At 33.6% G+C, this 21,237-nt stretch overlaps 1 protein-coding gene across 1 annotated transcript in view; it reads right to left on the bottom strand.

Moving 5' to 3' along the window:
- LOC132737063 (uncharacterized) overlaps positions 1–21,237 on the bottom strand; it is a 78,794-nt gene that overhangs the window by 10,968 nt on the left and 46,589 nt on the right. Inside the window, exons 4-6 of the mRNA XM_060724303.1 lie at positions 8,079–8,386; positions 4,840–4,991; positions 52–4,033 (exon numbers count right to left, since the gene is read on the bottom strand). Of these exons, the coding sequence (XP_060580286.1) occupies positions 52–4,033; positions 4,840–4,991; positions 8,079–8,386 (4,442 nt within the window). The remainder of the gene's footprint in view (positions 1–51; positions 4,034–4,839; positions 4,992–8,078; positions 8,387–21,237) is intronic.

The following is a 21,237-nucleotide window of genomic DNA, read 5'->3' as shown; positions in this document are numbered from 1 at the left end:
TAACTTCGGAGTTTATTAATATAGAGCACAATACATGTAAACATTCTTTACCTGTGTAGCCTATGTTAGCGCCATCACTTGTTTGCACAGGCCCTCTTCCTGGATACAACTGTCTTGGAGCCATCCGCAAATGACTTGCTTCTTGGTTTGGAACCATATGCTCATTTCCTACACCAATTTCTTGGGAATGAGTAGGCCCATATTGTCTTGTTTCTTGAGTGGGAACCACATAATTAGCAGGCCAAACCTGTGGACGAACTTGCTGAACAACTTGAACCATTTCTGGAGGTTTTTGAAACATCTGTGCCTCTGATTGCACTACATTTTGAGCCATATGTTTACGCTTCTCGTCAAACTGGGGATCCATTCTTCTGGCATACATCATTCTGGGTTGTTGGTCCATCATTGGTTGTCTTGGAACCTGAACTAGAACTGGCATTCTCTGACGACCAGTGTAGGGAGGAGGTGGCATCAAACGCTGCCTGGCATTTATTTGACCTAGTAGCTGTTGCTGAAGCCTTCCAGCTGCATTTCGACCCGCAATGTTGATTTTTTCAGTAGCAGGTGCTTCAGCATTGTCCAATCTCTGTCTTTTGGACACAGCCTGGTGTAATTCCTTCTGTATGGCTCTTTCTTTACTTTTAGGACTCTCAACTGGTCTAGGTGCTGAATTTGATCTTTTACTAGGAATATCAGCAGTTAGATCAATAACTTCTATAACGTCAGGTCCCGAGTCATTTTCTACAGGTTTTGAATTTCTTAACAATGCTGGAGGTCGTAAGACACTAGTTTCATAAAACTGGTTACTTGTAACAAGTGATCTAGGCCTGCAATGAGCTCTGATGGGGGATGGTAAACCAACTTGAGCACCATGGTGATCGATTGTTTTTTGTGGAGATACTGAAGAAACACCTGATGTTGATGGCACACTTACCTGGGTATCAGAAGGTGAATGAAGTGGACTATTACTTCCATGAAAATCAACTGAAGTTGCCCTGGGTGGTGTAGTGCCTGTTGATGTTGGTGTACTTGGAAGGCTGTAAAACCTAGGTGATGGAGTCCAATCCCCTGATACTTCTCGTTTTCTATATTTACGTGCTGATTGAACAATCAAATGCCCAGCAATTCCAAAAGGTCTCTTGTTATGTGCTGGTTTCGGGGGTCTTTTTTCCCAAATTCTTGGAAAAGGTTTCAAAATCTCCTTCGGGCTAAGAAATACAGGGTTCTTTTTCCTAAGAAATGGAGTTGTTTTATATGATACCGGAGGGTGAATTGATGTACTTTTACACATTCTTTTCATTGTTTCTCTTGATGTAGGACTTTGGTTATGAGCTGGCTGTGGTTTTTCACCTTTATGGATTTTTCTTGGTGGTGACCTGTAATGAGCAGGCTTCAATTCGACAAACTTTTCTCTTCCTCTACGTTGAGCAAGTCCTCTAGACCTATATACATCAGAATTAATGCCATGGTTTTGCTTTTGTGCCATTTGTTTTGCAGTTTCCAAATTGAAATTATTTCCTTGAGCAAATGATTGTTGGTCTTGCTTATGCATTGATTTTTTACATGAGGAGAAACTTCCTCCAGGAGGTATATTAGGTGTAGATAACTGTAACTGAGGTATAGTATTTTTTGCAACAGGTAGGTTGGTAATTTGTCCCTCACTTCTCTGAGGTATGTTTTCCTTAGAATTCATTTTATTCATACATTGACTTGGTGGTCCGATATTGTTGGGCTGTAAAGCCTCACTTCTAGTAGGTTCTGGTATGTTTTTTCTTTGCACATTTGAATCACAGTCAGAAGATTTATTATTACTTATTTCACTATGAAACACTTTTTCCAGGAATGTCGGACTTTTCTGACTAGATGAACATTTATTTTTTTCCAAATTCAATGGGAATTCTCCAACATTGCAACTATTGTTTATTGAACTTTCTTTGGAACTAATAATACTACTAGATGATATTGAAGAGATCAATGATTTTGTGGCTGAAGACATACTTAATTGTAATGATCTTTCTACAATTGAACATGTTACTGTTGATACAACAGATGAATCACTTGATGTAATGACTGAGTTCAATGTCATGGGACAGGTTATTGAGTTAACAGATGACTGGTCAATGTTTCCTGTTACACTTGTTAAAGGTGTCACAGTACATGAAGAGACTGGTGTCTTTTTTGTTTTCAATTCTTCACTAGAAATATTCTCAACAGGATCATTATTATCTTTTTCTTCCGTTTTTTCCTCTTCGGATTGCATTTCTAAGTTACTATCTACACTTTTTTTCTCAGATATTTCTTCTGAATCCACATTTTCTTCATTTTTAGTATCATCATATATTTCCGATTCTTCATCTTTTGAGGTATCCTCAGCTTTATTTGTTGATAAATCTAGATACTCAACACCTTCTACATCCTCGTTTATTTCATATTCACCAGTGAATGGATTAACCAATCCAATGTCTTCTATGTAATTAATTCCATCACATTTATTTTCTGGGTAGTTATCTACAATAGCAGAATTTTCTTCATCAAAACACTCATATTCACTTTCATTTTCTTTGTCTAAATTACTTTTAGTTTCTTTAACATTATCAGATAAAAGAGAGTCCTCATTGTTGTTAGTTTCTGTGATGGAAATTATACCATCAGAAACAGTTAAAGATAAATTTTCTCTAGAGAAATTACTTATTTTGTTAGATTTTAAAGCAACAGAGAGATCTACAGGAGTATCAGAATCAAACACATCATCATCATCCACTTCTTCAACAACTTCTGATAGCACTACATCTTTGCAAGGCATTTCATTATCTTTTTCACTTTCTTCAATGTTTGGAACTGTTTTCTTTACATCCGTTATTTCTCCTTTTGCAGATTTAGTTGATTCATTAATTTCTTTTTTATCACCATTATCAGAAAGTTCATTACTATCTTTTTCTTTTTCACATTTATCATCACTCAAAACTTCAGTTCCTGTTTCCTTTAATTTACTATTACTTTTTGCTTGTTTCATTTTTTCCAGAAGCTCTATCTTTTTCCTCCTCATTTCTTCTTGTTCTTGTTCCTTTCTCTTGATTTCCTTGTCCAATTCCTCCATCTGCTTTTTAATTTCATCATCAACTTCTTCTTCAGTATTTTCGGAGTTCCCAGCAGGCAACCCTTTTTCCCCTGAAAAACTTGAATGATCTTGTTTAGAATCAATAACACTATCAAATTGTTCTTCACTTAGACCTGACTTTTCTTCTGTCTGTTTTAAATTCTTATCTTCAGTCTCTTCTTTTTTCTCTTTGGTGTTATTTCGATACTTAGAGGGAGACATCTTTTGTTTCTTATAAGATAATTGTACCTTTTTAGTTTGGTAAGACTGGTTAGACTGCTGACTTAAAGGTGATAAATTTGAAGGTTTGGGTAGAATAAGTAGAGGAGGAGGTGCTGAATTTACTGGTCGACAAATCGGAATTTGTACTGGAGAAGTATTCATCTGTGTTTGATTCATATTCAAATTCATTGGTTGTCCTTGAATAATACTAGCAGATTGATTAGACGCTATGTGCTCGGAACCAGCATTACTGTAAGTATAATTAGAGATCAAAGTCTGGTTTCCGGCCTGATATATTGTTATCGGTATTAACTGATTTTGGATATGCACTGGCGAGGATTGCTGGCATAGTGGATTAATACTGGATGATTGAATCTGAACAATACTTGACTGAAGCTGTGGCATACTTTGTATATATCTTCCTGGTTGTAATGTATTTCGAATATTTTGTACAAATGGTTGAATGGGTATAACCATTCCATTTCCAAAGTTGGACGCAGATGTGCTTGTCACAGTGATACTCCCTGTCGAAAGCTGTGCCAATGTAGATAATACTGTCACAGGTATCTGTGAAGTTGAAAGTTGACTATTTGTTGCAAAGGTCACTGAAGGGTCAACATTTGACCTAATTTGATCCGATTTGGAAACTTGCCCCGGCCTAACTCCGGAATCAGCCTGATGTATTTCAACATGTGATGAGAAAGCTTCGGACTCCTGAAAAAAAATGTTACAATATTTTTCCTACTCATACATTTGTAAGCAACTTGTCTATAAAATTAATTTAATTTTAAATACCTAAACAGTTAAATTGAACATGAAATTTTATACAAATATAGAAGGGAGCCTCCATATTTACTTTTTTAAAATGATGGCCAGCATGACGATAAGGACAAAGGAAAATTTCTATAATATCCCCTATATACCCACTCCCCATCCCAAAAAGATAGGTAAAATTGGCAATTTTTCAAGCTTTACGGTAGAGGAAAAAAGCACTTTTGGGCACAAATGGAACTGAATAGAACCCCCAAAAATTCTGAAAGCGGGATAGCTACTTACATGAAAAATCCAAAGAAAAAGGGCCAAACCTAAGCATGAAGGAAATTTTTTGAATCAATGCCCTTTTAGGGCTCGGCCAAGGGGACACCCCTACTTGTTTAATCAGTTCATTTTTTTTCTTTCCTTTATCAATTGTGGGGAAATTAAAACTTAGTCTGTCAACAGTATAGAGCCTGGTCAGACTGCTTGGATATGCAAGCAAATCTGAAAATCAAGCTGTGGCTAAGTGGTTAATGCGCCAAACAATTAATCTGAGGATTTGTAGCCACATTGGTTCAAACCCCATCAGGGCAAGTCTTTGTTTCTCTGAGCAAGAAACTTTTCACTCATTGCTTAGTACTGGTTGGTTCCAGGGACAAATTCTTTAGTGTTTCAATAAGCTAACAGCTTCCAACACAAAGTCAAATAAATTAGTAATAAAACTAAAGTCAAGCTGACTGGGCTTACACAAATGTTACAATTACCTCTTTATTTTCTACAGCATGAAGGGAGACGTGGGTTTGAATCTCCTGTGTTACTTCTAGCTTTACTTTTCCAGTCGGAGGTTTGTGGACTTGTGGGTGCACCAGCTGTACGGGCGGCTTGGCCCGTGGCCTAAAACTGATACAGCCAGATTCTGAAAATAAAGATTAAATGAATATTTACTTCAAATAAATGGCTTTTTCCCCCTCTTCCAATATTCCGACTTGTTTCCTTTTCTTTGCAGTGATTTTAATCAAATAAACTAAAAAGAAATTTGTCCTGAAAAAAATTTTTCCAGCCAACCTATTGATGACTCGTCAAGTTTTGGAAAATGACTAAGCTGGATCATAGTTGAAAGGTGGCCACAAAAGCCTGGTAATTATGTACTTTTATCAAGATAATGTTATTCAAAATATAAAGTTTCTTTAAAATGGTCAAGAAAAATCATTCAAACAGATGCAACTTTAAATATTACTGACAACCCTTTTACAATTTATTCATGTGTTAACAGAAAACGAATCACATTATGGTGGTGTCACTCCAGATCACAGCAGTTAGCAACATCAAATTTACCAGAGTACAGTTCAGTCACCACATCTTTCCTCAGGGCAGGTTGTCAAGCAGTTAACAAGTATTAGTTGCCTTCACTTTAACAAGGACTGATAACTTTTTTGTATATGCCAGAGCAGAGATACAGTGTGAATCGGGCCAATGAAGGGAATTTATGATTAATCACAATGAAAGTGACCTGCACTGTCCAAGAATCAAGGTCCAGCTCTCTACCTATTGGGCTAACCGGAAGGTGCCCATCACAGCAGATGGACTCATGACAGGTACCATACTGTTTGACAGTCATTGCTTTATCAATATTATCTCTTTTTTTTAAATTGGATAAAAGGAAAAATAAGCAGACAAGACAAGACATTTCCCAGAATGCAAATTCAAGGATTGTGCTGGGAGTGGTGGCAACTGTAACCTGAGAATGTGTCATTACAGCAAAAACAACCTATCCTGCAAATCACAGAATATTTAACTCCAGACTAATATTTCTTTAAATTTTAATTTCATATCTAGAAAGCTGACATAATAATTAAATTTTTGTGATTTTCTAGAAAATTTCACAAGGTTAAGAACTAGCTGCTTCAAATTAAATGAAACTTTCAAAATAAAACAACAACAAAAGAACAAGAAAATAACCCATAAAGATCAAACAGTATTATGATCAAGGAATATGATTAAATACCACATAATTACACAAAGTAGTTCCTCCACCTGGTAAATTTATGGTCAAGGTCATATCTAAATTAATAATTCCACATGTCTTTTTGATCACAAGTGCTGTTTTATCCATGTATGAATCAAATCTGTACATAAATAACAAAATTATGACAACTTAATAACCAAAATTCAATACTTTGACTTTGACAGTTCAGATCAAGGTCAGTTTAACCTGGTAATAACTTTATGTTAATAGATTTGCCTTGCTTTGAATTTGCAATGCAGAGTAGTTTTTTTTTTTTTTTCATCAACGTTAAAACAGTTTGAGCTACCAACAGTATAGAGACTGGCAAGACTGCAAAGATGATCTGGCTGGGTTGGTTTTATACTGATTTTATACAAGTGGCATTATTAAGGCTCATACATGTATTTTATTGTTTTACGGCCATACTATCATATATGGATGTTAAAAAGTGTCCTGCTTTAAACATTTAAAAGTGAAGTGTTACTTTAGCGAGTTTTGAAACTAAAATGGAGCTTATAAAATAAATAGGGTTATACTTTACGGTCATGAAGTAATGGCTGAATTTATCATAGTGGCAGCTGGCCTTACAAGGAAATTGTGGTAACTGGAAGCTTTGCCTGACATTATAGCAATGCTGGTTGGCCCAATGTGATTATTGTAACAACTGGTCTGACTTGAAAATTTGTGGCACCTTATAATAGTGGTAGCTGGCCTGATGAGATTAAAGTGGCAGCTGCTGACATCTGGCCTGACTTAATAGTAGTCACAGCTGACCTGGCATGATAATAATGGCAGCTGCCTTTGATGAAACCAAAATGGCAGCTCAGACCTGATGAGATAATAGTGGCTGCTGAAGCTGTTGAGACTATGATAGCTGCAGCTGACCTAATGTGATAATAGCGTTTGGTCACCTTTTTGAAGTTTTGATCACATCAACATAGTGATGGTATTAGAACGATTTCTCTAGATAGTCAATTACATAGTACTGGTATGTGGGGTTACAGTAACAAAATTTCGATCTCCCTAAATATTTCAAGGCAAATATCATACTCTTAAACAAGTTTTTATTTTTTATCATGCAAGAGAAAATGAAGAAACTTTTATCAATGGAAAATATGAAGTATAGGCCTTGAGATTATAATTAACTTTTTCTTTCTCAAATTTAATTTCTAGCTCTTATTCAACATCATGTTTCTTTAATGAATGTCTTTACTAATTCTTTATAGATTAAAAGAACGAAATAGAAAATATCACCATGGAAACGATGCAAGTATCTTTCATACTAATTGTATATTTCAGGTATTATTATGAAACAAAACATTGCCACCGTCCAAGTAATAATTATCACTTAATTTCTGTAATGACATGTTTTTGAAGCAAAATTTCTCTTGAAGAAAATTATCATGAAGATGAACTTTTTAGAACATTTGTTTTTACAGAGACATACAGAGTTAGAAAAGGTAATATTTATAGGAATAAATGAATTCATCAAAATAGCTTCGGATTACAAGAAAAATATGTTTCAAATCTCTTTATCTAAGTTTTCTTTCGGACAAAAAAATTATTTTTTTCTTTTTTTTTCTTTTTTTTGCATAGTTTTTTAAGTCACAACAACTCTTTGTAAAGGTCATACAAAAACTTTCCAGCTTTTGGAGGAAGATCTTAAGTACCCCTCTAACCATTATTTTTAGGCACAAGAAGGCACTTAAGTAGAACCACTGACTTTTCGTATTTAGCTAGCTGGATAGCCTCCTTACACAAAGAATCCAAAGTCCCTGTCAGGATTCGGACCAATAGCTTGTCAGAGGTAAGTGGTCAACAACTTTTACCACTTGGCCGAAGAGGCCCGATAAAATTAATATCATAGCATAAGTATAGCAGATGAGAGCCAATGACATTTCTCATTCACCTTTTTACCAATTAATTGGCTTATAATATCATTGGCTTTTTCAATTATAAGTATTACTATTATTATATAAAGCAATCATACAAACTGACCAGATTTAACCGAATCTAGAAGTCCGGTGTTCTTTGAAGGTACAACTACAGCAGGTGTGACGTCCGGTGTTGACGTAGTTAAATCAGTTGTCAAAGCTGTTTCAGGTTTAGTATCTAAACCAGTACACGAAGGTGACCATGCAGACGCAACAGTTGTTTCACAGTTTTTACTGACAGAGGTCAACGTTGTTTCCGTCACATTGAGGGCATCTTCATCCGTTACTACTGCTTTCTCCACATTCTCTACTCTCTCATCTAAATCAGTTGTTGAAATGTGTTCACCTAATTCTGCTTGATCAGTATTTAACCTGAAGATACAGAAATTCAATAAAACTATAAAAATTATATATCATGATATAAATTTCGTCATCAGGCATACATAGGAAAATTGAAATAAAAAGTAATTAAACACGAGTGGCATGAAATACATTATAAAACATAGATACATGTACATATATATCCTATTTAAGATATGATCTTTTGCCACCCACATGTCCTTATCCTTGGTGAGTAATTCAAAAAAAACTATATATATATAATCAGGCACAAAATGAATATTATAATTGTGTTATTACCATTTTTTGCTGCAAGCAAATGACAGTGAAACTTAAAAGACAATGTCATGCATTAATTATGTAAATAGAAAACCATATCTTTAAATAAATCAATAAAAATCTTGTATAACAAATGATGTCACACAAATATGTACATTTTATCTTTGTTACTATTTCAATTAATTCTGGCTTAAAAATCATAACCTTTGGTATGTTTACTGTTTTAATTCTGGCTTAAAATACCATTGGCCTTTTGACATTTCTAATTCTGGCTTATTATAAAAACCCTTGGCCTTTTACTATTTTAATCCTGGCATATAATACCATTGGCCATTTTAATATTTATATTCTTGCTAATAATATCATCGGCCCTTTTACTATTTTAATTTTGGCTTATTATTCCATTGGCCTTTTTACTATTTTAATTTTGGCTAATAATTCCATCGGCCTTTTTACTATTTTAATTTTGGCTTATAATTCCATTTGCCTTTGTACTATTTTAATTTTGGCTTATAATTCCATTGGCCTTTTTACTATTTTAATTTTGGCTTATAATTCCATTGGCCTTTGTACTATTTTAATTTTGGCTTATAATTCCATTGGCCTTTTTACCATTTTAATTTTGGCTAATAATTCCATCGGCCTTTTTACTATTTTAAGTTTGGCTTATAATTCCATTGGCCTTTGTACTATTTTAATTTTGGCTTATGATACCATTGGCCTTTTTACTATTTTAATTTTGGCTAATAATTCCATCGGCCTTTTTACTATTTTAATTTTGGCTAATAACTCCATCGGCCTTTTTACTATTTTAATTTTGGCTAATAATTCCATCGGCCTTTTTACTATTTTAATTTTGGCTTATAATTCCATTGGCCTTTGTACTATTTTAATTTTGGCTTATAATTCCATTGGCCTTTTTACTATTTTAATTTTGGCTTATAATACCATTGGCCTTTTTACTATTTTAATTTTGGCTTATAATTCCATTGGCCTTTTTACTATTTTAATTTTGGCTAATAATTCCATCGGCCTTTTTACTATTTTAATTTTGGCTTATAATTCCATTGGCCTTTGTACTATTTTAATTTTGGCTTATGATACCATTGGCCTTTTTACTATTTTAATTTTGGCTTATAATCCTATGTGCTTTTTTAAAAAAAAATTCTGGCATATAATACCATTATTTAATTTTTACTATTTCTCCAGTTTATAATACCATGGGCTTTTTCAACAGTATTATTAATATGCTTTGATATATGAACTGACTGAAATTAGGAGTCTTGTGCATTTTGTTACACTGTGACCATGAGTTTTTACCATAATGTTAATATATTGCAAAATGATACTATTTCAAATATGAATTTTCAAAATATTGGATGTAAATTATTGCTAAAGTGGTCTTCCATACCATGATTAAGATTGTACTTTACTTATTGCAAATTATTACATTTTCTTTCAAGATCATGAAGATGCTGCAGAAAAAACTAAATCTTCAATATTCTAAAATAGTCCATTGATTGAACAAAAGCAACATATTTTCTATACTTGTTAATAAAGAATTCATTAAACCAATTTTTTTTGTCTGAAACATGCTCAACTTTCTTGACATATAATTAAATATTTCTACTAATAAATACATCATTAGCCATGCCAAATTCGGACAGTTTTTGAGACCTGATTTTCCTTATTTGAAACTGTCAGGGGAATTGGTTAATTTCACCCACGCTTGTAAATGGTTTTCATTAGTCTATAAACATCATGCATTCAATTAAGGGTACTTTAGAAAGGTTCTTCTTATCTTACAAACAATCACGTGCAGATGATTATATTACCAATTACAGAAAACTAAATATATAAATAGTTGCTTTAAATGTTAAAGGCCCATTATCCCCCAACCGGGATATCAGCTTTTATTTCTCAAATGCCTTGAAGTTGCCTTCATTTATTAAATCGGTGTTAATTAATTTTTCTACGACAAAAGAATGATTATAATATATCAATAAAACAGTATTCTCACACATAGCATACAAAGAGTACTGTCAAAACACATGGCTGTGCAAGTAGTCAAAACACATGAGTGTTTAAGTAACAAGAGCTGTAACAGAAGACAGCTAAGCTCGACTAATGAAATACTGGACGCAGTAAGGAAGACAAAACTATGGAAAAAAATAATCAATTATGTATAACTTAAATAATGTATTAAGTTATGGTAAAACAAGGGTGCCATTATGAGTCACAAAATACGCCCGTTTACGAAAGCTTTAGATTGAGATGGGGGCATTATGGATAAGTGTTATCTAGCAAGCAAGTTTTTATCCTTGGCACTGTGTTGTTAAATGAACCTTAAAACAAATCAGTAGGGAAGATATGCACAGGATGTGTTACCTTGACCTTGGTCGCAGGGACCTGAATAATGCACGGCACTCAGCCTCACAATGATGAACATTTGTGCCAAATTATATTGAAATCTCTCTATGCATGTAGAAGTTTTGCTCCAGACAAGCGTTTTGCTATGAGCTCTAACTGTGACCTTCACCTTTGACCTAGAGACTTGGTTCATGTGCAGGGCACTCATCTCATGGTGGTGAACAATTCTATAAAGTAACATTAAAATTCCTCCATGCATGTAGAAAATATCGCCCCATTAAAGCAAAAAGGTACCAAGTGACATTTTCATGTTTTCGAGAAAATCGCGTTTAAAGATTTGAAGTTCAATATCAAATCAGGTTTTCTCAGCATGGAAAAGAAACTTCACATATATTTAGATAATATTTGAATGTACATGCTCAAAAAGTTGGAAAGCTTATATATTACTAATAAGTGATAATTAATCAATTAAAGGCAATGGTTCCTTTTTGCACTAATAAATATTTTGACCGACAAATGCAAGAAGGTACCATATGATCGCTTAGCCCCTTTTTGCATTAAATGATTTTTAAAATTTGCTGTCGAATATGTCAAAAAAAGGTACCATATGGCAGTTGGCACCTTTTTGTCCCAACAATATTAACAAAAAGCATCATTTAGTTACAGTTTTATTCTACAATGATGCAAATAAAAACATGAAATTCTTGCGTTTTCAGTAAATAACTGATACAACTATCACATTGCATGTTTTGAAAGTCTTCCTCTGTGATCAATCTCAATGCCTATGTCAAATCTCTTACATTGTTAGTCAAAATCAGAATCATTCACATCCGATTCCATCGTGACATAACCCTTTTCATTCAGTGGCATTATAATTATGGAACTCTTTTGGGATAATTTTCTTTGCACACAAAGTAACCAAGTCATTTTTCTTTTAAATAGAAACTAGCGGTTTAGTATCATAACTTCATATCTTGTTCACCATTTGTCCACTGATACTTTCTTTCTGTCTAGATTCTGTATTCTTAACTTCTATTTCCATAAAATCTTCAGCATTGAAGCTGTTATTTACAAAAACTGACTTTGGGCTTTCCTTTGGTATCTGTATCCATTCCACCTGTAGCCAGTTTACTCTTTGCCTGTCAATGGATGCTTTGAGTCTCGGACACTGTTTTTTAATGAAGTATTTGAAATCAAAAACATGGTTATATTTCATTGGCACAGCAATGTTTGGCTGTGATTTTCTGGCCAGTAATATAAGAGAACACAACTGGTACATAATTATACAGGAATTGTTTTCTTTGCCCCTTCAAGAGTCAAGTTGTCACTCCGTCTGTGTGTGAACCGATACAAGAAATTTGTGATGATCAATCTTAAACTTGGAACTAGTGATAATATAAAAGAAGAGACGCAGCTACGAATTAATTTCTGTTTTGTCCCCCATATGAATCTGAAAAAATGACTTATTTGACATTACCACTCTGGCAAGTAAAAAAGGGCTTTTATTAAGCAGGAAGCTATTTCACATGCCTCTCCGTGCAGTTGGTTTTATCCCATACATGAAATACAACATTTTTGTTTCATATAGAATTTGTGTAGCAAAAGTTTTCTTGAATAGTAAAGCTCACTCATTAATGAGCAAGGGGTTGTTACAACGGCCTTGAGATCAAAACATGCAACATAAACGCATGTGTCACCTTTTGCTCCAACTTTATTTTTAACCTTTACTTCTTGTGAATTTTCTTTCTGTTTTTGATGTTCAATATATTGTTCATTGATCGTGCCATCTAGTGTGCCTACTGTCTTCCTATACGTATGTTGCTTGACAGGATTTTTTCCTTCTTTTCACATTCAATAGTTTACAGTTTCCACATCTTTTTAATGTTTAAGTCATAGTCATGAGGTATTGTTACTTTCAGTGTTTTTTCTTTGTATAATGAGATTTCGTTTTAGGAAATTACTTTTTATGCCGTTTCACCAATTTAACTGTATCATAATCTAGTTTATTTGCAGATGTACGCTTCCCTGTCATGTTTCTCCTTCCATATAACCCATGTATCTTGTTGACAAAAGTATAGTCAATTACTTTTCTTTTAACGTCCACGTTTTTATGAAGAAGTCATTTATACAATATAATTACCTTCACACTGTAATCATTCCTCAATTTAAAACAGAAACAATAATCTGGGATATAGTGTTATATTTGATGTCCTTATCAACATCTAAATTGTGTATTCATTAAAAAGCTAAAAGGTACCAAGCAAACAATTTAATATATAAAATTATCTTAAGGGTCGTAAATTCTTTGTGTGCAGAAAGGGACCATGTGACACATGGTTCCTTTTTGCATAAAAATAAGTGCTCAAAACTTATATAGTCATTCAATGCAAAAAGGTACTATGTGACACTTGGTACCTTTTTGCCTAAACTGGTATACATATGGTACCTTTTTGCATTACTAAATGGGAAAATATTGACATTGTACCTTTTTACATAACCTTATATGTTTGTAAATAAACATGATACTACAGAGATATTTCTACAGATTAAAGATAACATTAAAACATAATGAAAAATGTTAAAAAGTCATTTTTGGCCAAAATGTCGCTTGGTACCTTTTTGCTTTAATGGGGCGATATGCTCCGGACAACATCTGGATATTTAATCATCTCCAGTGACCTTGACCTTGCAAATATTAACCTAAATTAAATGTGTCACACCTGTAGTCATGATAGTTACCATTTGTGCTCCAATCCATCAATAAATGATGACTAAATGGTCCCTATACACATCTTCAAATTTTTATCTGAACTTTGACCTCTATGTGTAACCTTGACTTTGGTTGCAGGGATCTGAATTTTGCGTGCAACACTCAGCCTCACAATGATGAACATTTGTGCCAAGTTATATTGAAATCCCCCTATGAATGTAGAAGTTTTGCTCCGGACAAGCGTTTTTCAATGAGCTCTAAGTGTGACCTTGACCTTTGACCTGGAGACCTGGATCATGCATGGAGCAACATTTCCATAAAGTATTATAAAAATTCTTCCATACATGTAGGAGATATGCTCCAGACAAAATCTGGATATTTCACCATCTTTAGTGACCTTGACCTTGCATATATTGACCTAAAGTACATGTGTCATAGCCGTAGTCATGATAATGACCATTTGTGTTACAATCCCTCAATAAATGATGTTTAAATCGTCCCTATACACATCTTCATATTTTTATCTAAACTTTGACCTCTATGTGTGGCCTTGACCTTGGCTGCAGGGACCTGAATTTTGTGCGCGACACTCCGCCTCACAATGGTGAACATTTGTGCCAAGTTATATTGAAATCCCTCTATGCATGTGGAAGTTTTGCTCCGGACAAGCATTTTTCAATGAGCTCTAAGTGTGACCTTGACCTTTGACCTAGAGACCTAGTTCATGTGCTTGACATGACTTCTCATAATGGTGAACATTTCTATGAAATTTCATTAAAATCCCTCCATGCGTGTAGGAGATATGCTCCGGACAAAATCTGGTTATTTCATCATCTTTAGTGACCTTGACCTTGTATATATTGACCTAAATTATATATATCACAGCCATAGTCTTGATAATGACCATTTGTGTTACAATCCCTCAATAAATGATGACTAAATGGTCCATATACACATCACCATATTTTTATCTGAACTTTGACCTCTATGTGTGACCTTGACCTTGGCCAAAAGGACCTGAATCTTGCGCGCGACACTCCGCCTCACAATGGTGAACATTTGTGTCAAGTAATATTGAAATCCCTCTATACATGTGGAAGTTTTACTCCGGACAAGCATTTTTCAATGAGCTCTAAGTGTGACCTTGACCTTTGACCTAGAGACCTGGTTCATGTGCGCGACACTGCTCCTCATAGTGGTGAACATTTCTATGAAGTTTCATTAAAATCCCTCCATACATGTAGGAGATATGCTCCGGACAAAATCTGGATATTTCATCATCTTTAGTGACCTTGACCTTGTATATATTGACCTAAATTATATGTATCACAGCCATAGTCTTGATAATGACCATTTGTGTTACAATCCCTCAATAAATGATGACTAAATGGTCCATATACACATCTTCATATTTTTATCTGAACTTTGACCTCTATGTGTGACCTTGACCTTGGCCAAAAGGACCTGAATCTTGCGCGCGACACTCCGCCTCACAATGGTGAACATTTGAGTCAAGTAATATTGAAATCCCTCTATACATGTGGAAGTTTTACTCCGGACAAGCATTTTTCAATGAGCTCTAAGTGTGACCTTGACCTTTGACCTAGAGACCTGGTTCATGTGCGCGACACTGCTCCTCATAGTGGTGAACATTTCTATGAAGTTTCATTAAAATCCCTCCATACATGTAGGAGATATGCTCCGGACAAAATTGGACGCCGCCCGCCCGCCCACCCGCCCGCCCGCCCACCCGCCGCCAGGGGCGTTCCCATAATACGTCCCGTTTTTCAAACAGGCGTATAAAAATAACATTGTTAACATAAATTTCCAAGATCAAGGGGAATAATTCTAGAAATAGTCATGCTAGAGTTATGAACCTTGTCACACAACATGTGTGTAATGATAAGAAATATATATTTGAAGTTTGAAGTACAAACATTAAATAGTAAAGAAGTTATAATATTTCTTAAAGAAAATTCTAAGTTCAAAGAGAGATAAATCTGTAAATATTGCTCCAAGAGTTATGAACATTGTAACATAAAATGTAATTGATGATAAGGAATAAGTATTTGAAGTTTGAGGTAGATACCTTTAAAACTAAAAAGAAGTTACAGTAAAAAAATAACATTTTTCTAGTAAAAAAATCTAAGTTTATGGGGAGATAATTCTTGCAATATTGGTGCGAGAGTTACGAACCTTGTCACATAAGATGTGGTTGATGATAAGGAATATATATTTGAAGTTTGAAGTTGATACCTTGAGAAATGACAAAGTTATAGTGAAAAATATTTTACTGCACCAAAACTTTAATCTGAAATTTGGAGGCGGACACGGACGCCTGAGCGAGTAGGACAGCTCTCCATATGCTTTGTATAGTCAAGCTAAAAAGTGGAACATACAAATTCAACTAATATAAAGGTTTTAATACAGAATATATAGGGAATTATATGTGACTTTCATTTTACTTCAACACATACTGAAAATCAACTAATCAAAATTGGACACATAGAAGTTCTTCTGTACTATATTTCACTGAAAACATAAGGAAGATATTGTACATTCTTTACATTTTCAAATATAATAAAAGATGCAATCTACCTCTTCAAATTTCATATTTAAAGATCAAAGCTTTTGTTATATATATGAGTGGCATTTATGACAGTGTTTTTACTGTATTTGTTTACAAGTGTACCTGACATAAAATTTTGAAGTAAACAAAGTCATAGCTTTACTTTTCCCCTGCACTTGCGGCTTATAAGCACTTGCAGCATGACAACGTTTAAATGAAATAATTGTTTCCAAATTTGTGTTAAATGTGTACAACTTTAGAGGAGATAATATATGAACGGAAACTGAAAATTTCTTCATTTTTTTTTTCAAAGATAAAGGGGCATAACTCTGTCAAAACTCAACAAACTTACTTGACCTGTGCATTCCTTTGACATATCCATGCGTCAAATTTCATTTGAATGTTGGGGAGATAATGAAGGTAAAAGGGGCTTTACTCTGCAAAAAGTCATCAAACCATGACCAAATTCGAACTAAATTACCTGCATATTCCTTTCAAGTATTCATATGTCAAATTTGATTTGAGTGTCCATCTGTTGGGGAGATAATGAACGGAAACTAAAAAAAATTCTTTAAGGGGCATAACTCAAAAATCAAAAATCATCGGACCATGACCAATTCGAACTTGACCTTCATTTTCTTATGATTTATCTTTAATCAAATTTCAGTTGAATGTATTAAAATGTTGCCAAGATAATGAATGGAAACTGATGATTACGGTATGACATACTGACTGAATGATGGAACAGGGTAACACTATATGCCCCAGCCATTTTATGGTGGAGGCATAAAAATATGAACAGTTATGAAATAGTAAGGACAGCCATGTCTATTTAAGATAATACCGGTAAGCATGGTGGAAATTTAAGAGGCCATTCTTCTATTATAGTTTTGATGTAATTGTGAAGTTGTAAAGGAAATTGTCCCAAAAAGTAGTCCAGGGGCCCCTGGGGAGGGGCCTAATTTCTCAACGATGACATTAGTCTTATGGTCATTTGTCTGTGATTCAGAAATCATCGTGAAATAGTAGACAGTGTACAAACAGAAGTGTTTCATTTAAAAGAATTCATTTTATTTTAAAAGAATTTATTATATTTCATAACTATTTTTCCCCAACTGTGACATTATTATCAAAAGTACTTTTAATTTAGTTTAAATCACCAATAAAGTACCAGTTCAGTGACTTACTAGTCAATTTATACTCTCATTAAAGTAATGCACTTCTCATAACTGCCAACTGCATTAATAAAAACATAAATTTTTTCTGCAACATTAAAGCACTCTGCATATCTTTATTATAATTTATAAGTCTTTTTTAAAAGTACATCATCATGTGTTGATAAAATAAATATGACACATTTCTATAATATGTTAATGAATAGCTTGAAGTTAGCTAAAAACTATGGTTATTTTGATAATCTAATTTGTCAAAGGTTATTTTGGAATCAATGTGATATACCAATATGCTTAAAATTGTCTCTGTCTATGAAGAACGACTTTATTATGTGCAAGTATGAAGGCTCTATTCTTATGAAGTATGATTAGGCTCTATTATGTCCAAGTATGAAGAATATTTTCTGTCCAAGAATAAAAGATATTTTATGTCCAAATATGACAGCTCTATTCTATTCTGTGCAAGTATGAAGGTTCTATTATGTCCAAGTATGAAGGCTCTCTTATGTGCAAGTGTGAAGACTCTATAATGTCAAAGTGTGAATGCTCTATTCTATTCTGTGCAAGTATGAAGGTTCTAGTATGTCCAAGTATGAAGGCTCTATTATATTCAAGTATGAAGCCTCTATTATATTTAAGTATGAAGGCTCTTTTATGTCCAAATATGAAGGATGCATAATATCCAAAAGTGAAGGCTTTATTTTATAATGTCAAAGTATGAAAGCTCTATTCTGTTCAAGTATAAAGGTTATATTTTGTTCATTATTAGCATAAAGGATCTATCCTATCTAAGTATAAAGGCTTTTAATTTTATTTTCTGTCCAAGTATGAAGGATTTTCTTTTGTTCTATCAAAGAATGAAGTCTTAGATATTCTTCGAAAGTGTCATTATTTTATTATGTGGCTCTTTCTATCTATTCTAAGTTTGAAGACTCCATTATTTTCTTTCCAAGTAAGAAGGCTCTATTTTGTCAATTGTTTTGATATGAAAGCTCAATTCTATTCTATCCAAGTATTAGAAGGCTCTATTCTGTTCTATCCAAGTAAGAAGGCTATATTCTATAAAATTATGAATGCTTTATTCTGTCAATTGTTTTTAATATGAAGGCTCTATTCTCATCTGTCCAAGTATAAAAGCTCTATTTTGTGCTATTTCTTTTGCTCCTATTCATAGAATGTAACGAATGTAAAACTAGTGCACAGACTGGCACACAGAAAGAAAGGACAAATCAAATACAATGAATTGAAATGAGTAAAAATGAGCAGAACTATCAGCTGGAATATCAGCAGAAAAACTGATGCAAGCTTGCCAACATTCTTAAATTCTTATTGACATAATGAAGTAAAATTTTGTTTGTTTTGTTTTGGGTTTTATGTCACATCAACACACTATAGGTCATATCGCGACGTTCAAGCTTTACTGGTGGAGGAAGACCTCAGGTGCCCCTCCATTCATTATTTCAGGCACCAACTTGCACCCTAGTAGAACCACCGACATTCCGTAAGCTAGCTGGATAGCTTCCTCACATGAAAGAATCCAAAGTCTCAGTTGGGATTCAAACCCACAGCGGTGAGAGGCAAGTGGTGTGAAGTCAACAACCTTAACCACTCAGCCACGGACGCCCCTATGAAGAAAGATAACTATCTAAGATAAAGATAGTAATTGAAGTCCTACTTAACACGAACCACGGAAAATATTTCAGGGATTTTGAGTATTTAAAACTTTAATACACTTAGTACAAATGTACTACAATTTTGTCAAGTTTGATTATGAGACACGTTAAAAATGAAAATTTGGGTACTTATGATTGTAGATAACAACTATGCAGCCAATCTTTTTAAAATCTTCATTCTTTATAAAATCTAGTTAATAAAACTATGTGATTAAATACTGTGAATTCACTCAACTTGGTGTGCATGAAATTTCATGGTTTTGTCACCCAAAAAAAAAACATTTTCGTGGGTTCTTAAATTCCTGGACTGTTTATTTTTCCAAAAGATATAATGTAAATAATGTGATGAAAAATAATCTTACAGCAGACGAAATAAAATTTTCATTGGATCTTAAATTTCTGGATTGACCTATCCACAAAAAACACAAAAATTAGTTACCCACAAATAATAATGATTTTGCCCTATATCATTTTTTTTTCACAGAATACAATACAACATAATTCCTTAACTTTTTTATCTATACAATTATACAAAGAAACTCTGAAGTATATTTTAATTTTCTGTGTTGCTATTGTTTTGTTATTTTCAAAAATATCTTTTTTTGTTCAGATACTTTGACACAAATCACTGGCCACCTAAAACCAAAAAAAATTTGAAAAATTCCACTTAAAAAAACATATAGGATTTAAAAGTATTCCATTAATAAAAGGTTGTTTTGATTGCAAACCTTTCTATTGGTGTTAAATGTGTTAAACCAGATTTTTCTTCCTCTGTTAAATCCATGAACCCTGGAACAATAGGCAGTACGAAATTCCTTTATCTATAAAACATCCTTCATGAAATCCCATAATTCTTACAAAACTGCATTAATATCGGTCATTTAATGCACAAAAATTGAAAGCCTTATCAGTAACAGATATGTTATCTTAATATGTATTACAAATATGAATGAGAATGGTTTTAAGACATGCAAGCCGGGTCAAATTTCTAAATCTGTAACTTAACTCATATCTGACAATTGGTTTGATAACCACCATTTGGCCTTATTATGATTGACTCGTGGACAGTGTGATAGGCATATCTATCTTGTCCCTATCTTGTCTAGATACACAACAAAGTTCAAACTTCAAAACCTTACTGATTGTATTTTTAAACTCTGTTGCATTTATCTTAAAGGTCACGCTCAAAGGTTACATCTTATCGCTTCAATTTTTATTTGACAATATGTTTATTTCAATTAGTCCGTAAGAAATTAGTCAAGAAATTAGTGAGAAATTAGTCCGATAAATCTTACAGTGAAGTGTTTTCTTTCATTTCTATGAAGTTTTAATGGATAATATTTTTTTTTTAATCAAGCCCTTTTTTTTTTCTTCATGCCCAAAAATACAGCTGTAGAAGCATATCTGAGTATTAATATGTTTCAGAACAATCATGCCAAAGAATAAAGCTGTGGTAATGTCCGTGAATATACATATGTTTCAGAATAACCAATTGCAAAAGAACAAGAGCCATGTCAACATGGCCATCCCCCGCCAAATGTGTTTGCTCATTGGAAGAATGTATATGTAGTAGAGCAGAATAATTCCATTTTAAGAGGTCTTTTGGTAATGAAAACTGATGGCTATAGTGATTACAGATTTGAAACCTATGTGAATACTGATGGCTGAAAATAACAAAGGGCAATAACTGAAAAATAATGCAGGGTAGGTTATCATCCTTGTGTGCTGCATCCCTCCTCAGTAAAATCTATCCACCTATGAAGTTTCAAGTTGATACCTCAAATACTTTTTGAAAAAAAAATGAATTGAAAAATTAAGTATGAAAAATAACAAAGGGCAATAACTCAAAAATTATAAAAGGTACAGTTATCATTCTTGTGCAGTGCACACCTCCTGAGTGAGATCTATGCACCTGTGAAGTTTCATTTTGATATCTCAAAGGCTTTTTGAGTTATGCTCTGGACAAAAATTAATTTTGAAAAATAACAAAGGGCAATAACTCAAAAATAATGCAGGGCAGAGTTATCATTCTTTAGCACTGCACTCCTCCTCAATGAGATCCATCCACCTATGAAGTTTCAAGATGATACCTCAAATACTTTTTCAGATAA

This window comes from Ruditapes philippinarum, unplaced genomic scaffold, assembly GCF_026571515.1.
Source record: "Ruditapes philippinarum isolate M1 unplaced genomic scaffold, ASM2657151v2 ctg2594_1_1_1_1, whole genome shotgun sequence".
NCBI lineage: Eukaryota > Metazoa > Mollusca > Bivalvia > Venerida > Veneridae > Ruditapes > Ruditapes philippinarum.
Note: the sequence above shows the minus strand (reverse complement) of the source record. Positions and strands in the feature narration are given on the sequence as shown.